Raw genomic sequence first — 20,325 nt, forward strand, 5'->3', positions numbered from 1 at the left:
TCATCCTACACACGTTGGTTTGCTTTGCCAATTTTGAAAAATATACATTATATGAAGAAAACTTAACAGCACACAAAAGGAAAGTCACATGAAGTTTGTGTGTATATATTATATCAGATACTATACATTATCCAAAAAAAGAAGGGGGAAAGTAATCACAAAAGCACTTTGAGCCAACATATCAGATAAAATGTTCACCAAAAGAACAAATGAAATAGTTAAGACACAAATAAATATACCTTTTCTGTTTTTGATATATACACACTTTTGTCTAGGGTGAAGCCAAATAGAAACCTTCCCTAAACGCCACTCCCAAATGCTTGTGCTTGCATTAGAGGGTGCTACAGATGGCCACGACTCACTAGACTGTCAAATGGCACTTAGAAAGAAAAAAAAAAAAAAAAAAAAGGAAAATTACAAATCTCAAAACGGGTCACAGCATTCAGAAAATATTCAAAACAAATCACGATCATGAGAAAAAAAAAATTAATGAGAGAGCATTTTACTTACAGTTTTTTATCATGGTTCATTAACCAGTTCTGTACAATAAAATGCAGGCAATCTACCATGAGCAACATGAGCGCACGCGTGTGTGTGTGTGTGTGTCAAATCCAGTAAATAATCAGGAGTCCAGTCTGAGGACGTCTTTATGCTTCCTCAGCATTCTTAGTGGCAGCACCTGTGCAAGGAAATGTCTGCTCTGTAGCCTCTATCTGTAGCCCACCAGAGACCCAATAGTCACCAAGGCCCACTGCTCTGGCCGGGGTGAAATTAAAGGCACTGGAGTCCGCTATGGGTCAGTGAAGCTGCCATATTGTTCAGCTGAAGAGGCAATTCTCAGCTTTCACCAGGGTCTTAGTTGGAAATTTGCAAATAGTGGTTACAAAAACAATCTTCATCAATCTCAAAGACACTCAGAAATAAAGTATAATAGTGTTGGCTGTATCAACATTGGTCCAGCTTTTGGGAAAGAGGCAGGCTTTGAGATTGTGCCAGATGCTGATTTGGCTTTCTCAATCTGGTAAAAGTAAACTGGGTAAAGAGCTAAACTTAGTGAGAAAGATACAAAAATAAGAAACTTCTAGCAGCACATGGCAGGGTGTGCAAGACCAGAAAGCACTTTTGATCCTAAAGGAAAACCAGTAAATCCATTTTAAGCCATTTTCACTTCGAATGCACAAAATAACTTTTCATCTCTGAGTGATGATAACATAATCCAGCTGGAGAAAGGTAAAAATGCCATTGCCAAGCAAAGAAGAAAAGTATTCTGCAAAACCTTTATTCCTAACAGTACACCCAGATTCACAACAAATTTGAACATTTTATAGACACAACCCCATTAAAGGAGCCTGTGGGAATGGTGCATTTCATTTTTTCAATTACGTGAACACATATTTATATAAGGATTTCCACAATATAAAAGAGATTAATAAATTCTCCATTTATTGGACATTTTTCATTACTTTCTCTGTTCTCTTAAGTTGCACTCAGTTTAATATCGAGAGCCAGGGCGTCAGTGTCTCGTCCGACGCTCTGTTTGCTTGGCTCTTTTTGGAGACTTTTCAAGCTGTTCCTATTCAATACAGTTAAAATCTTGGATTTATTTGAGCCTAGTTCTACAATACGATCAGTGACTTTTTTTTTTCTTAAGCCAGCAGGACAAGTGCGGCTAGTGTTACACGTTGGCAGGGCAAGCAGGGCTAGTGTTACAGATGTAGCATAGGTTTAATTGGTGAGGAAGCTGGGTTTGGAAATGTCAGAATTTACTTTTCAGATATCCTCATCCCCAAAAGGCTGAACATCAAGTAGAGTCCACTGACCCAATAGCTGAAAAGACATTTGCACTTTCCCACACTTCCCTAATGTTAAGCATGTTTTCTACACAGGCACACAAGCAAGGCTAAAAACAAAAAGTACCAGTGTACTGCTAGCATCTAAAGATAGCCGCTGAAGGGCTGTGATAACAGCATTTTTTTTTTTTTTACCCTTAAATCAACATAAATGACAAAAATAAAAAAAAAATAGAAAAGAAAAGAAAATCCAGCCTTTCTGTACAGGTCTGCTCTTTTTTCAGCGGAATAATCAAGAGTTATCATTAGTACCCATTATAACATATGCATAAGCAATTTAACAAAAACAAAAACAAAAAAAATCACAATAAATATCAATAAATAAACATTTTTGCAGAGAAATTGTACAGAGCATTTCAACAAGCATGAAAAAATAAGAACAGATTTATTTTAGTAACAAAATGTTCCTATTTAGAGGATTAATCTCAATATTCTCCACAACATAGAAGGCTATAACAGTTCAAGTATAGATGTAGTCTAAGGAATCAGAAGTTAGTCACCATGCCTTTCCCATTTCACAGTCTATGAACTAATTACAGATGAGCTACCATAAGAAACATTCACATAGAAACAATCAGATCAACCACGTTAAAAAAAACAAAAAAAACCCCAACAACAAATATATGTAGTGTATCATCATTATATATACTATACATATATATCTCTCTATATCTCTTTGAATATCAGAAAATATCTACTTTTGGTCCACTGTACAAAGATGATCTTTAAACAGGGAACAAAGAATGAAGCATGTCACGGGCTAAAAATTGAAAGGAACGTGTGTCAGAGGTGAGAGAAAAGCAATGCAGACTTTCTCTATCGCGTTGAGATTTGTGCAGTACAGTGGTGTGTGTGCAATAAGGTTAGGTGACTGTGCTGCACGCGTCAAAGGGCTGGCACCACTGGTTTGAGGTAGGGTGACTGATGGATGTGTTCCAACAAATACACACAAGCACACAGACGCACAGGCATAAACACACACATGCGTACATAAAAACGCAGCGCACACATAAGCATCCATGTTCACAAACACGCACGTTCACACACTTCACACAAAAACGAAGGCTAATAATGCAAGAATAGGCCTTGAGAGGGCAGAGTGAGGGCAGGGGAGAGGCTACAGACCACGATTCAGATAAGTAGCGGGCTAAGTAGAGCTGAGCTGGAGGAAACAACGGGCGTGTCTGCGCCTGCATCCCTTGGTCTCAACACTGATGAGCCAGCCCAAATCCAGCCACGAGTCACCAGAAAAGCCAAATCTGTGGCTTGGACAATGCAGAAGGGCTGTAGGCTCTCTACAGCACACAGTCAGGACTACACGGGCAGCTGCATTTAAAGATAAGGCACTATGATAAAGCCGAGGTACATTAAATCCCTGACATTCCTTCTGCTCTGCAACATGGCACTGTTGGACAGGAAACAACTTCTGTGCGGCCCCAGTTGGCTCACTCTTCAGTTTCCTCGCGTTAGTTTTTGGTCCACTGCAAACTTAAGGAATTTCATTAAGACAGAAATTGCAAAAACAGGGGAACATGTCGGGTGAGTTGTTTTCAAGATTACAGCTTGTCACATAAACAGAATTACAGAGCATCTAAAATTAACGAAGGCAAGCGTTATGCACGGAGTGCATAGAAAAGCTAGCATTAGAGACTTTTTTTTTTTCCTTTTTAACAGCCTTTCTTCTCAATTTCCTATATACAAGAGTAGCAGCAGTGACATCTCTTTAGGGTTTTTTTCCTTAGTTTTTATGTGGCTAAAAGCTATAAGTGTCTATCGGTGGGTGGCTACTAAATCATTCTCAAAGGGAACGGAAAAAAACTGCCCCATGATCCTTAATTTAAAATCATATATAAAGTTGTATCTTTGTCAGTTTTGTTAGCTACATACAGAAACATTTTTGTTCAACCAAAAGTGTATCAGCAGTTGGAATGTGTGACAACATGAAATCATACTAAAATGAGGAGGATTAACTAGAAAATTAAGGAAAAACGAAACAAAAACCCAAAACACAATGATAGCACCATGATTTCTTTTTTATGTAATATTAATTGAAATTATAGCAAAACTATTATGTACAATAGGTAAGGTCTTGAGTCAATCAATGCCTTTGCTCCACTGGGACTAGTGACATGGATTTGAGCTCTGAGACATCAGTAGTTATCAGTAGTAATTTGTCTTCGGGATAAAACCCATCTGCATACACAGACAGAGGCAGAAACGGGAAACATTTAACGGGTCGAATTAGTCCTTTTCCTTCAGGTCCCTTCCATCAGCTGCCGAGCACAGACTTAACGAGCACATCCAGAATCTAAGCAGTAAGACAAGGACAGAACAGCGTGGCCAGTGTATCAGCACTTCATTGCTCCTCCACTGACCCGGCTGGAAGAGGAGAGCACATCCACACCGGTGCAAACAGAGACAATGTGTGAAAAAGGACACAAACACCAAGACTTACAAAGAGAAAGATATGTGAAGAGTAACAGGGCAAAAAGAGGCCAGACAAGGTCGGCTGTGCCCCCAGACCCTCAAACAGAGGCATAGGTGTTGCCTGTGGTGCTGCAGTGGCGGATGGTCGGAGTACCAACAGAGGGGGTAAGGATGTGCTCAGTGTGGTCCTGTGGGGGCTGCGGCAAAGAGTGAAGTACACCAGGCTGGACAACACCCACCACAGGGTGGGACCCATCTTCTAGTGCCCCGACCTGGATCACCTGGATTACCTCGTGCTCCGACTTCTCCCGCTTGGCAAGAGGCTCCCCGGACTCCTCCGTGTCCTCTTCTAAGTCACTGTCCATCCCACTTGTTTCATCTAGACAGGAGAAAACAGCAAACACATGCATTAAAAGGAAGCTTTAGAGACGACTGAAGATGCAGAAATCATCACAATTCAATGACATAAAAAAAAAATCTCACAATATTTGTAGCAAATATTATCATTTTACATACCTTTGTCAATGTTAGTAAGGGATAAGGTGTTGAGACTGTCAAACTGCAAAGACAAACAATCATCATAAAGAATTTTCTGTTTAGTTGTTTTCTATGATTTTACAGGTTGTTATTTAATATAGTGTATGACAACGGCACTAACTATGAAACATCATTTTAAAAAGAGAGAGTAAAGAGAAAACAAGATATGCAACATCTTTACCTCCCCCATGACACCAATAGGTGTCTCTCCAGTAGCTTGAGCCACACGATGTTCCACCAGGTAAAACATGTATTCGTCATACAGCAGTCGAATCAGGTGGAAGGAACCAAAGCTGGCAGCACTGCGTAGGGTCAGGTCCCTGATCACCATCGAGCTGCAGAAATATAAAACACCAAAGTGTTTTTGTCTTTTCAAAACAATGCTGCACACTCTCATGTGTGTCTCAGAATACACTTATTTCCCACCCTCTACCACAGACCTGTAGAAGGACCATTTTAGCAGGAACTGTCGAGCTGCCCTGGGGAAGCTGGGCCGGTGCTCGTAGGGCTTGAGGACCTGAGTGACCACATTGTCTAGCCACGCTGCCCATTGCTCCAGAGAGCTTTGCTGCTGTAATGTGGCCTTGAAGTCCTGCTCCAAGTGCTGAACCATTCCTTCCTCACACTGGCACACCCACGATGCCTGCTCCTATGCAACAGTCACACAGGGGTTTTATTTGGACATTTTCAGAAAACAATCGACAAAAAAATGAATAAGTGTCTATTCTTTGACACAGCAGTTAAGATCTTTAGTTCTTACCTGTACATTGGCAAAGTCAACACGATTGAGATCGCTGAGCATCTGGTTGATCTGTGATGTGTTTTGCAACACAGCACGTGCCGCCTGAGCCAGGTGGTTCAGAGATGTATATCTGCGCAATGTTTGCGCAAAGGCACTAACAGCGGCAATCTGTTAAAAGAAACAAGAGCCCAGATATTATCTTTTTTTAAGTACACATGCATACGTATTGTAAACACATTAGTCTGCTCTAGGTATTCATGTTATCTATTATTAAACCGTAGTGTTATTACAGCCAGGCCTTGAAGTTATGCTCAGTGCCAGCCACCATAATTCAATTAAGTTTTATTTATGTACCTGATAAGCTTTAATGCATCCTACTGCAAATCTTACTTTGGTAGAACTACTTCACCTTATTTAGCCTGCACACAATTGCTATACATCTGCAAGCCACTTTACAAACCATCTCCTTGCTGTTGATCTCAGTCTCTAGATTTCGATGTATGCATACTTAAGGGTGAGGAACACACTCATGCTTTCTAAGTATGTGATCTGAGAGCCATGCAGCCAAATACAAACATCTGCAATAACATACCTTGGTCTGGATCATTCTCTGTGGAATGGCATTCATGGCATTAGTGAGCCAACTTTCCAGGCTTTTGGCAAAATTGCGAATGGCTTGAGTCAAGGCACCTGACAAATGATACAGAAAGGCAAATCTGACAACACTGCATTAATGATTGAGCTGTCATAAACATGAACACAAACAAACAAATAAAGCATGAGTCATGTGTGTCTGTGGCTCACTGGGAATGGGTCTCAGGACATCAGGAATAAGGATCTCCACAAGGGCCTGGTACATTAAATGGTCACAGGTGCTCATCCACTTGAGTACAGTTTCGTTTCTGCACAGCACCAATAGCTGTGATTTGGGGAGCCGCGCTTCAATCTCACTTATGCTGCTACAAAATGAAAAACAAAACACAACAAAACAAAAAAAAACCCAGATTAACCCTTTTTTTTTTTTTTTAATTTCTGACATTAAATATTTTAATATTTCTCCTTCAGACACAACATACTGCATGTATATCATTTACTTGACCTCACCTGTTTTCTGTGACAGTAGCACCCTCTACAGTGTCCGGGGTAGAATAACGCCAGAATGTCTGCCACAGCTTCTCAATCAGACTGAACTGGAGGTTGACAACCACATCCAGGATAGCCTGAAATGAAAAGAGAACATTCATGACTGATACTGCTTTCTTTGTTCTTTTGAAAATAATGACTTCTAAAAACTATTGCCAGTCAATTCTGTTATATTGTCAGTTTTTTTTCATTGCACTTAGTGCTAAAATGAAATTCCATTCCTTTTGTATTAACAAGCGGAAACCTTTAACACGGACATTAAAATACCAAACTATCTGCAAGGTTACACACTACTATGGGTTTGCAAGGACATTTTTTTTTTGTTTAACTTTTTTAATTTGGATAAAATGAAAATTTAGAGCTGTGGTCAACACTTGTGGATGATTTGATCCCTAGTTTCTGGGTCATTATCAGAGTTGAGGAGAACGTTCTGTTTCAAAATGTCAGCTGCTGGCATTTACACATCTCTGTCACACCTGATCTTTTTGAAAGTTCCCCCACTCTCAATCCAAAAAAACCCAACAAAACTTTAAATTCACAGACTTCTTTAAATTAAGCAAAACTGTACTTTACTGTATTTTTAGTATTAGCAGCTTTTTGTGGGGCGGCCGTGGCTCAGATGGTAGAGCAGGTATACACATTTGAAGGTTGGTGGATCGATCCCTGGCTACTCTAGTCCGTGTGTCGAAGTATCCTTGGGCACGATACATCCATCAGAGTGTAAGTGCGAATGTCAGATTAAAAAAAAAAATTTTTTAAAAAGCGCTTACACACATCGAAAGAAAGAAAGAAGAAAAAAAAAAAAGCGCTGTATGAATGTGTCTGAGATTGGGTGAAAGAGACTTGTAGTGAGAAAGTGCTTTGGCTGCTCAAAGTGAGTAGAAAAGCACCATGTAAGTAAGAGCCCATTTACTGTAGTTCTTGATTAAGAAAAAAGATGGTGTTATGATTGATAAAGAGAACAAAACTGACCTTAATTTGACAGAGAAAAACAGTCTTATTAGAAAATAAGTGGAAAACATATGGGCCCTGCAGAAATTAAGTTAAGCCCGGGTTAATAGTCACACACACACACACACACACACACACACACACACACACACACACACACACACACACACACACACACACACACGATGACGCATCAATGAAGGCGATAACATTGAAAGGGATTACTCAGCCATCTTTTAGCATGAAAGAGGATCCTGACCCGTTTCCTTTGTGACATCAACTTAAGTGCCCAGTGTGCAGTGTGTGTGTGAGACGCTGCATTGAATATAAAAAGCACTTTGTCTAACCTCACAGTGCTCTCTGTAAAGGGACTGGAGAGCTTTCACATCATCTAGGCTGATGTTCTCTGTATTGCTCTGTCCAAGGTCCAGCTCTACAAAGTCGGGGAGTGCCCGCGACGCATCTGTTGGAAGTGAACACAACAGAATCATCTAAAAGACATAATAGCCAGTATATGTCAGTTCATTTTTTTCCTTTTTTAAACAGACTTTTGGATAAAAAGAAAAGCCGCTGACCTAGGAACTGCTGGTGGTGCTGGCTCTGTGCTATAACTGTCTGCTCTGCAGCACCAGGATGGTGCTGCCCTCCACCTGAGTAATTCTCCCCAGAGCCACCATCAAACTTCTGCACTGGCTTGAACCTTTTAAAAAAAAAAAAAAAAACAATAACAAAAAACCCCCAATACCAAAATCACATTGCTTCCTACCTACTAAAACTACAACTTGCTAATATTTCAGTCCAGGCTGTGTGTGCTCTACCTCTGTTTCTGCTGAACAGGCTGCTGTCTGAGTGCCATGTACTGCATGTCTTCTTGGAGTCTGTTGAGTGGGGAATCTGGTTTCACACGTATACCATAGTAATGATATTTGGAGTTCCCTCTGCAACACAAACCCCAAAGTTAAAACACACTGATAGACTCACAGTGAGGAGGCGGGCATATTTCTAATAGATTAAAATGTCAAATCCCTAATGTAACAGCTTTTCTTTACTTAAGAAGAAGATAAAAGGCGCTAACCTTGTCCCGAGGCGTCTTGTACGGAGACCCATGAAGATGGAGCGGATGAGTTTGCCAAAAGAAGCTGCATTTACAGGGTCCAATTTCTGCTCCTGGCAATGGCGCAGATAATGATTGTAGAGAGTAGATCGTGGCAGACTTACTCCCTCTGCTGTCTCGTAGTTGTCCAACAGCCACTGGAGCTACAACAGCAAGAAAGAATTGTTTTTGATGACATTTTTTTTTTATCTTCCTTTTTAACTTAACAGACTTCCATGTTGGTCCTTACAAAAACCTTAGGCCAACAGTTCGTAAATATAATACTGCTCCATCACTGCTCTGCAAAAGCTTCTATAGCAGCCAGAAAATTTAAAGCGGTAATAATTAAAACCAGCAACGAAAATAGCAGGCACCACACTGAACTTAAATGTACAGAGACTGGAGAGAGGCAGCAAGAGAGCGAGTTTAGCAAAAGTTAAGGTTAGACGTGGGCGAGCGTTCATAAAAGCAACTTACATGGCTGTTGAGCAGCGAGCTTCTCTGACTGGATAAACCCTCAGATTTTTGGAGAGTCTCAATCGCCATTTCAATCTGATAAACCACGAAGCACAGGACAACAAAATGTAAGAGGGGAAAATGAAAACAAAAGCAAGAAAAATAAAGAGTTGATGTACACACATGAATAGGCCACAAGCGAAAATAAAAAAAGGCAATCTAGAAAAGACTCCAAAGCAAGCACCGCTAAACCCAAGCAGAGCAGGACAACCTGTCATTCAGGAAAACCTTTCGAGATGACAATGACTCTGTAATACCAGACTGGCTCTTATTTTACAGGGAGGGGGAAGGCATGAACACGAGGCATAAAGTTAACCATTCTCAGTTCAAAACTATTTAGTGCTCTTCTGGTAAATATGTGCTGTGTCTCAGCGTGATTCCAATAGTATATATTAAGGTAAAAACCAAACACTTAGCTCAAGTGAGGGTGACTGCATAGTATGTACGCCTGGCTCTTAGTTCTCAGCAGGTCATTGTAGTGCAAGAACATTTACTTCCAAAGTGAGATATGCAGTAGTTGGAAATATGACTCTTAAAAGACTGTTTGAAAGCTAATAATTTAGATGAAGTGTACATAACAGTCCAGGAAAAAAGTAAATAGACCCAGTGATTCAACACCTTGTAGAAACATTTTTAGCAGCAACAGCTTTTCAGTATGACTATCAGTGTCTCTCAATGTTATGGAAAAATTTTGGCACACTCTTCGGTACAGAGTTGGTTTAGTTCTTTCTGGTTTGCAGATATTTAGTTATGCACAGCTCTCTTGCATAAAAGTCCAGATCTCATTTAGACTGAGGGCTGGACTTTGACTAGGCCACTGTAACACCTCGATTCTTTTCTTTTTCAGCCATTCTGTTATAGATCTGGTGCTGGGCTTGGGCTCATCATTGTGTTGCATGACTCAGTTTGGGCAAGCTTTAGCTGTTGGACAGATGGCCTGACACTTGATTCTAGAGTATTTTGGTCTACAGAGGAGTTCATGGTGAACTCGATCACTACAAACTGCAAAACAAGCCCGAATCCTCAGCCCTCCACCACCGTGCCTAACAGCTGGTATGAGGTGAATGTGCTGATATGCTGTGTTTGGCTTTTGCCAGATGTGGGGCTGTGCCATATGGTCAAACATCTCCACTCTGGTATCGTCCATCCAAAAGATAGTGATGAAGAAGTCTTCTGGTTTGTTCGGATACAACTTTGCAAACTGAAAACTAGCCACCATGTTCTTCTTTTTAAAGAGAAGAGGCTTTCTCCTGGCGACCCTTCCCAACAAACCATACTTCTTCAATCTCTTTCTAATTGTGTGGTAATGAACTTTAACATTTAAATTGCTAACTGAGGCCTGTCATTTTCTTCTTCTTCTTTTTTGCAATTTCTCTGATTATTGCACAGTCTTGGGGTAAATTGCTGGAAAGATTGTGACATTGTGTTAACCCACACCTGAATGCTCCAAACCAGCAAACTTCTGCTTTTATAGAGGTGCTCACGCTTGCTGATGATCAATTAATAACGTATAATTAGCAGCACCTGGCTGCTACTTAGCCTCTTAATTCCTATGCAAAGCAATAAGGGTGCACGCAGGTCTTCATAGACTTGCATAGAGTCCTGTGAAACCTGACTGCACATGTTGTTTTATGAGTAGATATTTTACTAAAATGCAAAATATTTTCTTACAGTGAATTCAGATAATCATAGCAAAATAAAAAGGCTACGATTTTCCATAAGCATGCCCTAATTTCCCCTCCTTACTGCACCTGTCTCTTAGCTCTTATCACTTCCCTGTCTTCTTCCTCAAAGATTGGAAATAGTAGACATATAAAATAAAGGATAAAAACAAACCCCTATATTGCTCAAATAACATTAAAGATGATAGTGAACACTGCCGGTAGAAGTTACATCACTCCAGAAACTCCCAGCCTACACAGTGCATTTCATACATCAGCACCACATAATGACCAGAGATAAAGCACACGCCACACAATGAAGGAAGAGTAGCACGCTAAAATTGTCTATGTATGATATGGTACAATATGTGGACACATGAAAATTTTGCACACATGACATAACTTCAAAGTTTAAATTTGGAACTCTAATTAAGAAATAGCCGATCCACATTTCGGATCAAACTAGTGCATAGATAGATGAAGCATGACAGAAACAGCATTTATGCTAATAGGGAGATTCCAAGCAAACTATTACTGGCCTGGATCTTACCAGGCAAAATTTATAAGTTACCAAATCACAACAAACTACATAACACTACTCAGATCAAGAAACAAACACACAAACGCAAAGAGGGAAAGGTAGACTGAGGACCCACACAGTCGATGCTATGCAACTTACAGTAGCTGGTGAAGCTCGTGCGGTCTGGGTTGCAGGGTGGGGTCCAGCACTGTCCATGAGGTAAGCCCCAGAACTGCTGCTGATTACCTGACCCCCCGCCAGACCCATGCTCATTCCTCCAGTGCCCCCTCCTCCATTGTTGGTCATGCCATGTGACGTCACCACAGTGGACACCTGTGCTGAGCTGCCCTGTGTGTCAAAGTAGTTCCCTCCACTGTTCTGGCTGTATAGCTGTGGCTCTGAGTAGGAGTAGGTTCTTCTGTTTAGAAGAGATGACAACAATCAGCCAGTGTGCCCAAAGTAAGGATATAAAAACTACAAACGTTTATACATGGTAAATTTATTTTACAGACAATTTAAAATAGGTGTTATTGTGGATTTTGTGCTTTTAAGATAATTAAATGCGACAGTGGTGCACTGGTTAGCACTACACACTACCTAATTTGAAATGTGACTCTATTGAAACATCAACCACCAGCATGATGGTTGATGTTTCAGTGACATAGCATGTCAGCATGTCAGTCAAGTAAGCACAAAAGTAGCCTAAGCAGCATTTTCCCTTGACTTTAGAAGTAAAATAGGAAAAAAAGGCTCAACACCGATTGTCACATTATACACTGAAAAATATTTTCTATTTGGGATGTTCTATCTTGGGTCGAGCTTTTTAACCAGCCGCTTAAAGTCATGCTTTTCTACCATGAAACCGAATCAATAATGTCCATCCACACTTTGTTCTTCCTGTTCCATGTAGTGCAACTAAAGAGGGCAGATACTGATGCTTTCTTGAGTCATTTGTTTACTTTTGGGTTGCACATGACCAGCTGCTAACATCCTCTGGAACAGCCCGGTTGTGCTCGACAGTATATTTTTCCGTCAAACAGTGAATCATGTTTGTTGTTTAAACTTAGAGTGGAAAAGGGTTTTTTTGCATATTTTGCAAAGTATTGTGTTTGAGATAAATCGACATCGGACGCTGAGATGGGCCTCACGCAATGACATGACTGTGCTTGTGTCACTGCTGTACATGCTAGGGAACATTAAAGCATGTAGTTGCTACAGCGACGATGTCATGATAAGACACTTTTATATCCTGTATTATCGCAGCTGATATAACACGGCATAGCCGTACTTCTGCATTTTGTTTGCGTCACATATCGGCTTGGGCTTGTTATTGAGTGTGGATCTAACTCTATTCCCTAGACTCAAGAGACTCTTGGAAAGCCTCACCATTTAAAAGAAAAAGACTACTTCAGGTCATTTTCAGGTGACTAAGCACCATCAAACACAGGTCTCCACACCACAAAGAAAAGAAATCTAACACAAAAACAACCATGCACTCCCACCAACATCATGTGCTTGTGACATGAATGATGGTGTGAAGAGACCGGGGAGGAGAAAGAACAGGGTTCAGAGATTTTACATTAATATCTGTGGAGTGGTGTATGAGAAGTCTGGCTAAGTGACTCACATGGTGCCATTGGTGAAGACGCCACTGTTTTCCTCGACATACTGCACCTGTGCTGGGTAAACATGCTGAACCTGTTGAACAGTCTGGGCCTGGAAAGATAAATCGCAAAGGTTATTAATTAATCAACTTGTTTACTACACTTCTATATTGAACTAAGTAATACAAACATCCATTTCATGTGCACTGGCACCAGGCAGACTGGACGTACCTGCTGCTGGACGGGGACCTGCTGGGTGGAGCCAGTAGGCTGGACAGGCACAGTGGTCTGAAGAGGGACAGTGGAGGTGGAGTCAGCGCCTGCTTCAGGGGTCTGCATGGCGCCTAAATAAGAAAGGGAAAACACTAAATCATTGTAGACCAGATAGTCTAACCGGTAAAGCAGCTTTTTACAGAAGTTTAAAATTAACACAGGACAACATTTTGTTAATTACAATGTATTTAATCTAATATAGTGCTGAACATAAGAAAAGCTATGCTCAAAAATGTGTGCAAATTTTGAATTTGGCACCAGCAACACATTTAGAAAAAGTTGCGACTAGAGCAACAAGAGACTTGGTAAGTTATGTAAAGATAAAACCTGGTGAATTGTGTCACTTCACCAGCAGCATAGAGGAATCCTTGAGCGTGAAAGACTTTTATGGACAAATAGGTACAGGTTAAAGCTCATCAATGTAAAATTACAAAGAAACTGGGGGGAGTTTCATCATCTGTGATATAAGGCTGAACAGACAAGACCTTCAAGGCCTTGTGGAGTACTGCATTGAGGACAGGCACAGCTCAGTTGAGAAAATGAAATCATGGACTCATGAAAACTTAATGTCCTTGAACACAGTTTGTTGATGTATTTAAAAAAGAGAAAAACACAATTAAAAAAAGAACAAAACAAACAAGAGGCCCTGTATGTTTTCTGTATGGGAGGACGGATTGAGGTAAAGTGGAAAGACTGTCCTGAGGTTTGACCAGGGAAAATGATTTTTGGAAACAGCAAACACCTCTGGAGTGAAAAATAGAAAAGAAAAAAAGAAACAGACCATTCAGCTTTTTAAATGCAAACAGTTCAAAAGCCAAGCATGCCAATATGGCAGTGTAATGCACATCTATGGAATACACATTAATGCTGAGTGATATATATAACTTTGAGGGGAAAATATGTTGCGGTTTGGGGAATCTTTTTACAGAAAAGGGTTTATTTCCTGCCTAACCACATTGTGCATCATAATAGCATGGTTATGAGTTCAAATCTGCTAAACTGGCCTGTCTGTAGTCTGGACCTGGTGACTCGATCATCTGGACCATTACGAAAGCAAAATATGACAAATAAGGCCCCAAACTGTTTGAGTAGCTAAAAAAAGCCTACATCAAGAATGGAATACCTGTTTTGCTTGCTCCTCAAATTTAACGACTGACTTTTCAGTTACCAAACATGTATAGATTGTTGTTAAAAGAAAAGGTAATGTACCTTAGTGTTCATCATGTCTCTGCCCACCCCGAAAAAACAAAAAATGTAATACTCTATTCACAGCTAAATAGGGGGTTTATATTACTTGTAATTATCAGTGTAGCACACAGCTAATGCTAGTGTGCTATCAAAGATCAATGAACACCAGTTCTAATAGGCAAATACTTTTGATGCACCACCCAATCCACATGATTTGGTTAGGCCACGACATAAAATGTAGGAAACCTTAGGTACCATCACAGAGCCTTGTATGTTCTACTGAAATCAATGCTAATAAAACAGCTCTACACCAATCCTACGGAAACACCTGTTTCTGCCCTCTGGTACTCAGTGTGCCGAGAGCCTCATGCTTCAGTGACGCATGATCCTGTCTCCATGTTCACAGCCATAAACCAAGTTAATATTTAACAAACTCCAAACAGATGCTGCTTCTCATTTCTCTAACAGGCACTACTTTCACAGGTTTATGTTACTTAAGACTTGCATGAAATAGTATTAACAAAAACCCCCAAAACAAAACAAAAAAAACCCTGCCAAGTACAAAATACCTCATTATAGGTCTTTACCAGATGGGTTTAGTACTAACCAAAGACCTATATTCTACATATATATTCTACATCTTAAATTTAAGACTGCATTTATATACCTACTAAGACAGACTTTGTGAAATTAAGGACAATAGGGAGAACAAACCTGATGGTGAACCTGTGTTTGTGAGTTAATAATAGTATGGCTACGCTCGCCTCCATTCCTTTCCTTTCTAGGGAAAGGCCACCTCCTTCCCACCACAGTTTCCATGAACAAGCCTCTCTTGGTTAATTAAGCTGGGTCTCCCAACAGCTTCAAATCTCTGCAGGGACAGCTCGATCTGTCCCTTCACCTGACACTGGCTCCTCTCTTTAGACAAAAATTATCACTTGATTCTTGTTGAGGTGACTAACCTCAAATGAAAACAACCGGGTAGAGTCAACAGTAGTAGGTGTAATGAAAATGAAAGAAATAGCAGGGCAAAAGGAAAATCTCCTTAAGACACTGAAAGTTAGGACAATACGCTGACATTCTAACAACAGGATTAAACCTTTACATGCATGCTACAACAAACCAGTAACTTGGTTTAAAAGCCGGTGAATCCAAGCTACCAACCCTATTAAAGGGCCACACCTCACAAACTTCAGCTTTTAGTTCATAGGAAAAACCATGATGGTGTCTATCACAGGTGTTTAAGCCACCATTTCCTCACACGGCTTCATTGTGTCTTGATTTTATTCCTGCAAGACTCTGTATCTCTAGGACTGGCATTCTTCCCTCATTTGCTGTTTTGGTCATGGTGGCACAGACTGTCTAACACTGTCCATCAGAAATCTACGATAGATGTTCAAATGATCTGGTTATGGCAAGCCGCAGTTAATAATTCACATTGTTTTCATACCCGCTGATCTATTTGGTAAACTTGTTTGCCCTTGTGCAAAGGGGAGTCTGATATTGGAAAACACCACTCCCTTCAAAATAGAAATGTTTCATCATAAGATAAAGGTGACCACTTGGAATAACTTTGTATTGATTTGTAGTGACCTTTCCATCTAAGGGGGCAAGCGGACCCAAACCGTATCAGCAGAATGTCCCCCACAGCATAACAAGGGTCAAGGGTTTAGGTTTTTCCTTTAATCTGTCAACCATCTGCATATGAATGCTGAGAAAGGAACTACTTTGAGAGAGGACATAGGGTTATATTCCACAATGCAGGTGGAAATCTCAAGTACAACTGATCCCACCTAATCGTAGGAAAATAGACCCTGCACCGCAGCACACTCTTGCTGCCTCACCTCAGCCCCCTCCATAAAGACACACACACACACACACACACATTCATACACCTCCTGCCACACCATTCAGTCACTCCCTTGTGGCCCACTTAAATGCTGTGCTCCACTGAGCAAGTGCAAGCCCTACAAAGACTCAGAGGAACAAAAGCCACCAAGGAGTGCAACATTTTGCTCAGAGTTTTTTTTCCCCTCCTCAGTTTCTCCCGCTAATGCCACAGGCAACAAATAGTAAAGCAGGAAAGGTTCACAGTCACAGCTACCAGAAAATACAAAGAACTATAATTTGCCTCTCTAATGATTATGTATGACAAAGTCGGAGTTCTTATGCACTAAGCCAAGACATAAGAACAGGTGAACAAGCTTGAAAAGTACACCACACTCAAAGTCTCGCTTTCTATCGCTCTTTCTCTTTCTCACACAAACACAGCACCACGATCACCGCTCATACAGCACCTGTGAGATGTAATTGGGAGCTGAAAAGGGAGGGGGTAGGGGGTATGCAAAGTACCACGTTTGTTTAGGAGCTGTGTTCTAAGATTGTAAAGCAGAAGTTGCTTGTAAGGACTGCCGATTCTGATTTTGATGTGAAAAAACCTGCATAAATAAAAGGCAAGCATTAAACATTAAAACACTGATATGCCCAAAAACGCATAGCTGGAAAATTAAGTGCTGATAACTATGGTCATCTAAAATCTAAATGCATCCTTTATAATCTTTACGTGTCCCCCTTTTTACATTACTATTGAAAAGCTGTGGCAAATAACAAAACAAACGTGCTGCCGAGCGATGAAAATGGCTGACTGAATAATTGAATTAATCAGCCCCTCTTTAAGTGATTGGAAATGCAACAGGATCCAGGCAGCAGGTGGCATGGTACTATTTCTGCCCTAGTGGACTACAGGTAAGTGGTAACATGATCTTATAACTAGCAGTCTCCAACATCCTGTTTATGTGTGTGTGCATTTGGTGGGAGGGATGACCTATTTTGGGTTGTATATGCAAACAGATTAATACATTAACATTATTTTGAGCTTAAGCTTTTATTTTACAGGTGGTATGAATTACTCTGGTGCAGTGAGGTCCAGCTGCATGTGAGAGACAAGCGTTTCTTGTACAAAATACATAAGCAATCGCAGTGAAAAAGCTAAAGATGACCAACAGTTGTTGTTTATTGTTTCTGGATGCCCTCTCTATGATGGATGCATACAAATAAATGAAGATGGTAAAGAGTCCCCACAATGCTGCAGATGTGCCCATCTTTCCCTTCTCAGCGCACACACACACACACCTGTTCTCTTGCCTAAGGGAAATCAGAGGTTGCAGGTGAACAGGTGGACTCGAGAGTAATTGTGATGCAACGTTAAGAAACCTACTTTTTTATAAGAAACTGCAATCAGATTAAGGAATGTTCAAAACGTGAATGAAATACAAAAACAGAATAGTTTTACTCAACTCAAAAGCAGCCTGGAATGCCCACAAACAAACCCCCAAACAACCTCCTTTCTGTTGAGTGCCATAATAAAAACAACACACTTAACCCTCCTTCCATTCTTTGATACTCAGGGTACAAAAAGATGAATAATAGAAATACAAAAAATGAATTTCTTTCTTTAACACGGAATCAATAATTCTGCATTATTCTTATTGTGAGGATGGGGTGTATTAACTGTTACCGGTCCATTTGCTGAATCAATAATACAGATTAACAAAACGAGTCAAGAAAACATCACGCTGTTTAAAGGATAATCCGTTAAGTGTTGTTTTCCTCAAAGCTGCCCACTGCAAAACTTAGCCTTGCGTTATCAGTCAGCTTATCATTGCCATCTGATGCCACAAAGAGGGCAGATGGAGAGCTAGCGAAGCTATCTTGCTCCCTAAGACAAAAGGGAAAGTAATGGCTTAGCTATTGTCAATAGCAGTAAGTGTGTGTGGAAGGCTAGCTCACAGCACTTTCCATTGCTAATCGACGCACTGATCTTGTATGAGCAAACAGCTGAACCACCCGAAACACAAACTTGCAATATCCCCATAACGTTACCCCCTCCCAAAAAAAAAAGAGGAAAAAAAAAAAAAAGAGAGAGAGATACCAACAGGCATTGTCAGAAGGCATCGCTGGCGTTAGCAACAGACACCTGCTCCTGCTCCAGCTGACCAGTTAGCATCACTGACTAGCCAAGACCTACGCTACCATTCAGCATGACAAGTTTAAACAAATAAGTTACGCAGAAAACACAATTTCCAGTCCAGCTGGACGCGTTTCGGCCAGTTTTAGCCTCACACAACGCAGTAAGAGGCCGTAGCTAGCTAACGGTAGCGAACAGGACCTCTCACAGCAGTGGGCATTACAGGCAACGTTAGCAAGCAGGCTAACACGTTACAAAGAAACACCCTCGCTAGCAAACTACCCCAGCGATTCATCGAGCCTTCATTCATCAGCAGACAAACATAAACCCGAGCGATAATATTTTCTTCAAAAAAACCAAACAAACTACAACGTGACGCCAGAAGAGAACTGTGCGTTGGCTAAAAATAGTAAAGAGTTTAAGCAAACCTGAGCTGTGGACTAGTTGATGAAGATGAGGATGGTGGAGGAGGTGGTAATGATGGAGAGAGAGGTTGTTGTTGGTGGGTTACAGTCGCCAGGACTACGGTGACTATGGCGCTGCCTCACTGGGCAACAGTTGCTATAAAACTGCAGCGCGCAACCTTACAGGCAGGTGGGAGGAGATTATAGCGCACCTAAAACTTAATTAAACACAAAACCATCTAATCATTTTATTTCTTCATATATAATGATGTTAAATAAAAAAAGAAACCAAGAAATTACTAACAATTAGTTTCAGGTGCAAAGACGATGTTGTATTCTTTTAATATAAGTCTTTAACTAAGATTTTTGTTTCTCTCAGGCAAATTTTATGAGGATATCCAACCACGATTTAGGACCTCCATAATAACGCTAATAGTGTGACTTCATTACTTCGTTTCTGTACTATCATAATTATGATCTGGCCATATGCTGATGGTGATTCCAGCGTGTAATTCTGTTGTAGGCAATTTTGCAATTTGCAAGATATTATTGTTATTATTTGCATTGTGATCAAAGATAGAGATAGATTAATATATGGTTAATTGTAAATTTTAATGATCCCAGTAACTATTATTTGTTACAGCAAGAATCAAAGTTCTCTCGTAAGGGCTACAGTCCTTTTCTCTCTCATTGAATGTGTTTAGTTTTCTACAGATACATGTTTTTCCTTTTGTTATTGTGTTTAATCAGACTCAGAATTTAGAGAAGAAATGCTTGTCACTGTTTTAAGTTTAGAACAGGCCATGATCCTTTTGGGACCATTTATACTGACAAAACAACAAAAACAAAAACAAAACAAACAAAATATAATAAAACGTGTTTGTTAGGATAATCAAGTGCTGGGATATAATGGGGGATTTTTTGTAAAATTAAAACTGAGCGAATCACTCAATTTATTAACCTGTTAATAAACTGCAATGGGTGCAGATTTGTATTCATTATTGTCCACAGTCGATGCTTTGTGTGTCTTACTCACTACTTGACAGCCATTCTCCACTCTTCTCCTTACTATTTACTGACCACAATTTAGCATTTCTGCCAAAATTCTTACTATCCAACTAGTTTTAAATTTAGTAATTGCATCTCACTTTGTGAACAGGTACGTTGTAGTGATGCATATTGTTACTGTGCTACCTCGTGTTCTTTGGTTATGACCTTTCTGACATGCTGCAAAACAATTGCTTGTTTTAGTTAAAAGGCCACAGGCTGTTTTTTATTTTATCGTCAACAAATCACAGGGCATGTGCTAGTAAAGATTTTCAACTTGAAACATGTTATTCACTAAGATCAGATGTTTTATTCAAGTGTTCTGATTTAATTGCTCCCTTAATTTTATGAGGAGCATTTTGGTAATACCTGCACAACTTTAAAACTGGGACAAGTGAACAA

At 40.2% G+C, this 20,325-nt stretch overlaps 1 protein-coding gene across 1 annotated transcript; it reads right to left on the minus strand.

The window, feature by feature from the left end:
• Positions 1-253: 253 nt before the first annotated feature.
• rfx3 (regulatory factor X, 3 (influences HLA class II expression)) lies at positions 254-19,045 on the minus strand. Its single transcript, XM_040000188.1, has 17 exons — positions 18,901-19,045; positions 13,276-13,388; positions 13,068-13,156; positions 11,600-11,858; positions 9,221-9,295; positions 8,726-8,907; positions 8,469-8,588; positions 8,226-8,350; positions 7,998-8,113; positions 6,661-6,776; positions 6,361-6,515; positions 6,149-6,246; positions 5,575-5,724; positions 5,255-5,463; positions 4,996-5,149; positions 4,794-4,836; positions 254-4,656 (listed from the first exon to the last, which is right to left on the minus strand). The coding sequence occupies exons 2-17, from the start codon at positions 13,381-13,383 to the stop codon at positions 4,376-4,378; spliced, it is 2,280 nt and encodes a 759-aa protein (XP_039856122.1). The 5' UTR covers positions 13,384-13,388; positions 18,901-19,045; the 3' UTR covers positions 254-4,375.
• Between the last annotated feature and the right edge of the window lie 1,280 nt (positions 19,046-20,325).

The sequence above is a fragment of the Simochromis diagramma genome, unplaced genomic scaffold (genome assembly GCF_900408965.1).
Source record: "Simochromis diagramma unplaced genomic scaffold, fSimDia1.1 OVJJ01000596.1, whole genome shotgun sequence".
Lineage (NCBI taxonomy): Eukaryota > Metazoa > Chordata > Actinopteri > Cichliformes > Cichlidae > Simochromis > Simochromis diagramma.

Bases quoted from the DNA above. Each gene is read 5' to 3' on its own strand.
- rfx3 (XM_040000188.1), bottom strand. From the start codon at position 13,383: ATGCAGACCCCTGAAGCAGGCGCTGACTCCACCTCCACTGTCCCTCTT. The intron at 11,859-13,067 runs GTGAGTCACTTA...TCTTCTAAACAG, and splicing joins GTCTTCACCAATGGCACCAT to AAGAACCTACTCCTACTCAG. The intron at 5,725-6,148 runs GTATGTTATTGC...TTCTTTTAACAG, and splicing joins AGAGAATGATCCAGACCAAG to ATTGCCGCTGTTAGTGCCTT.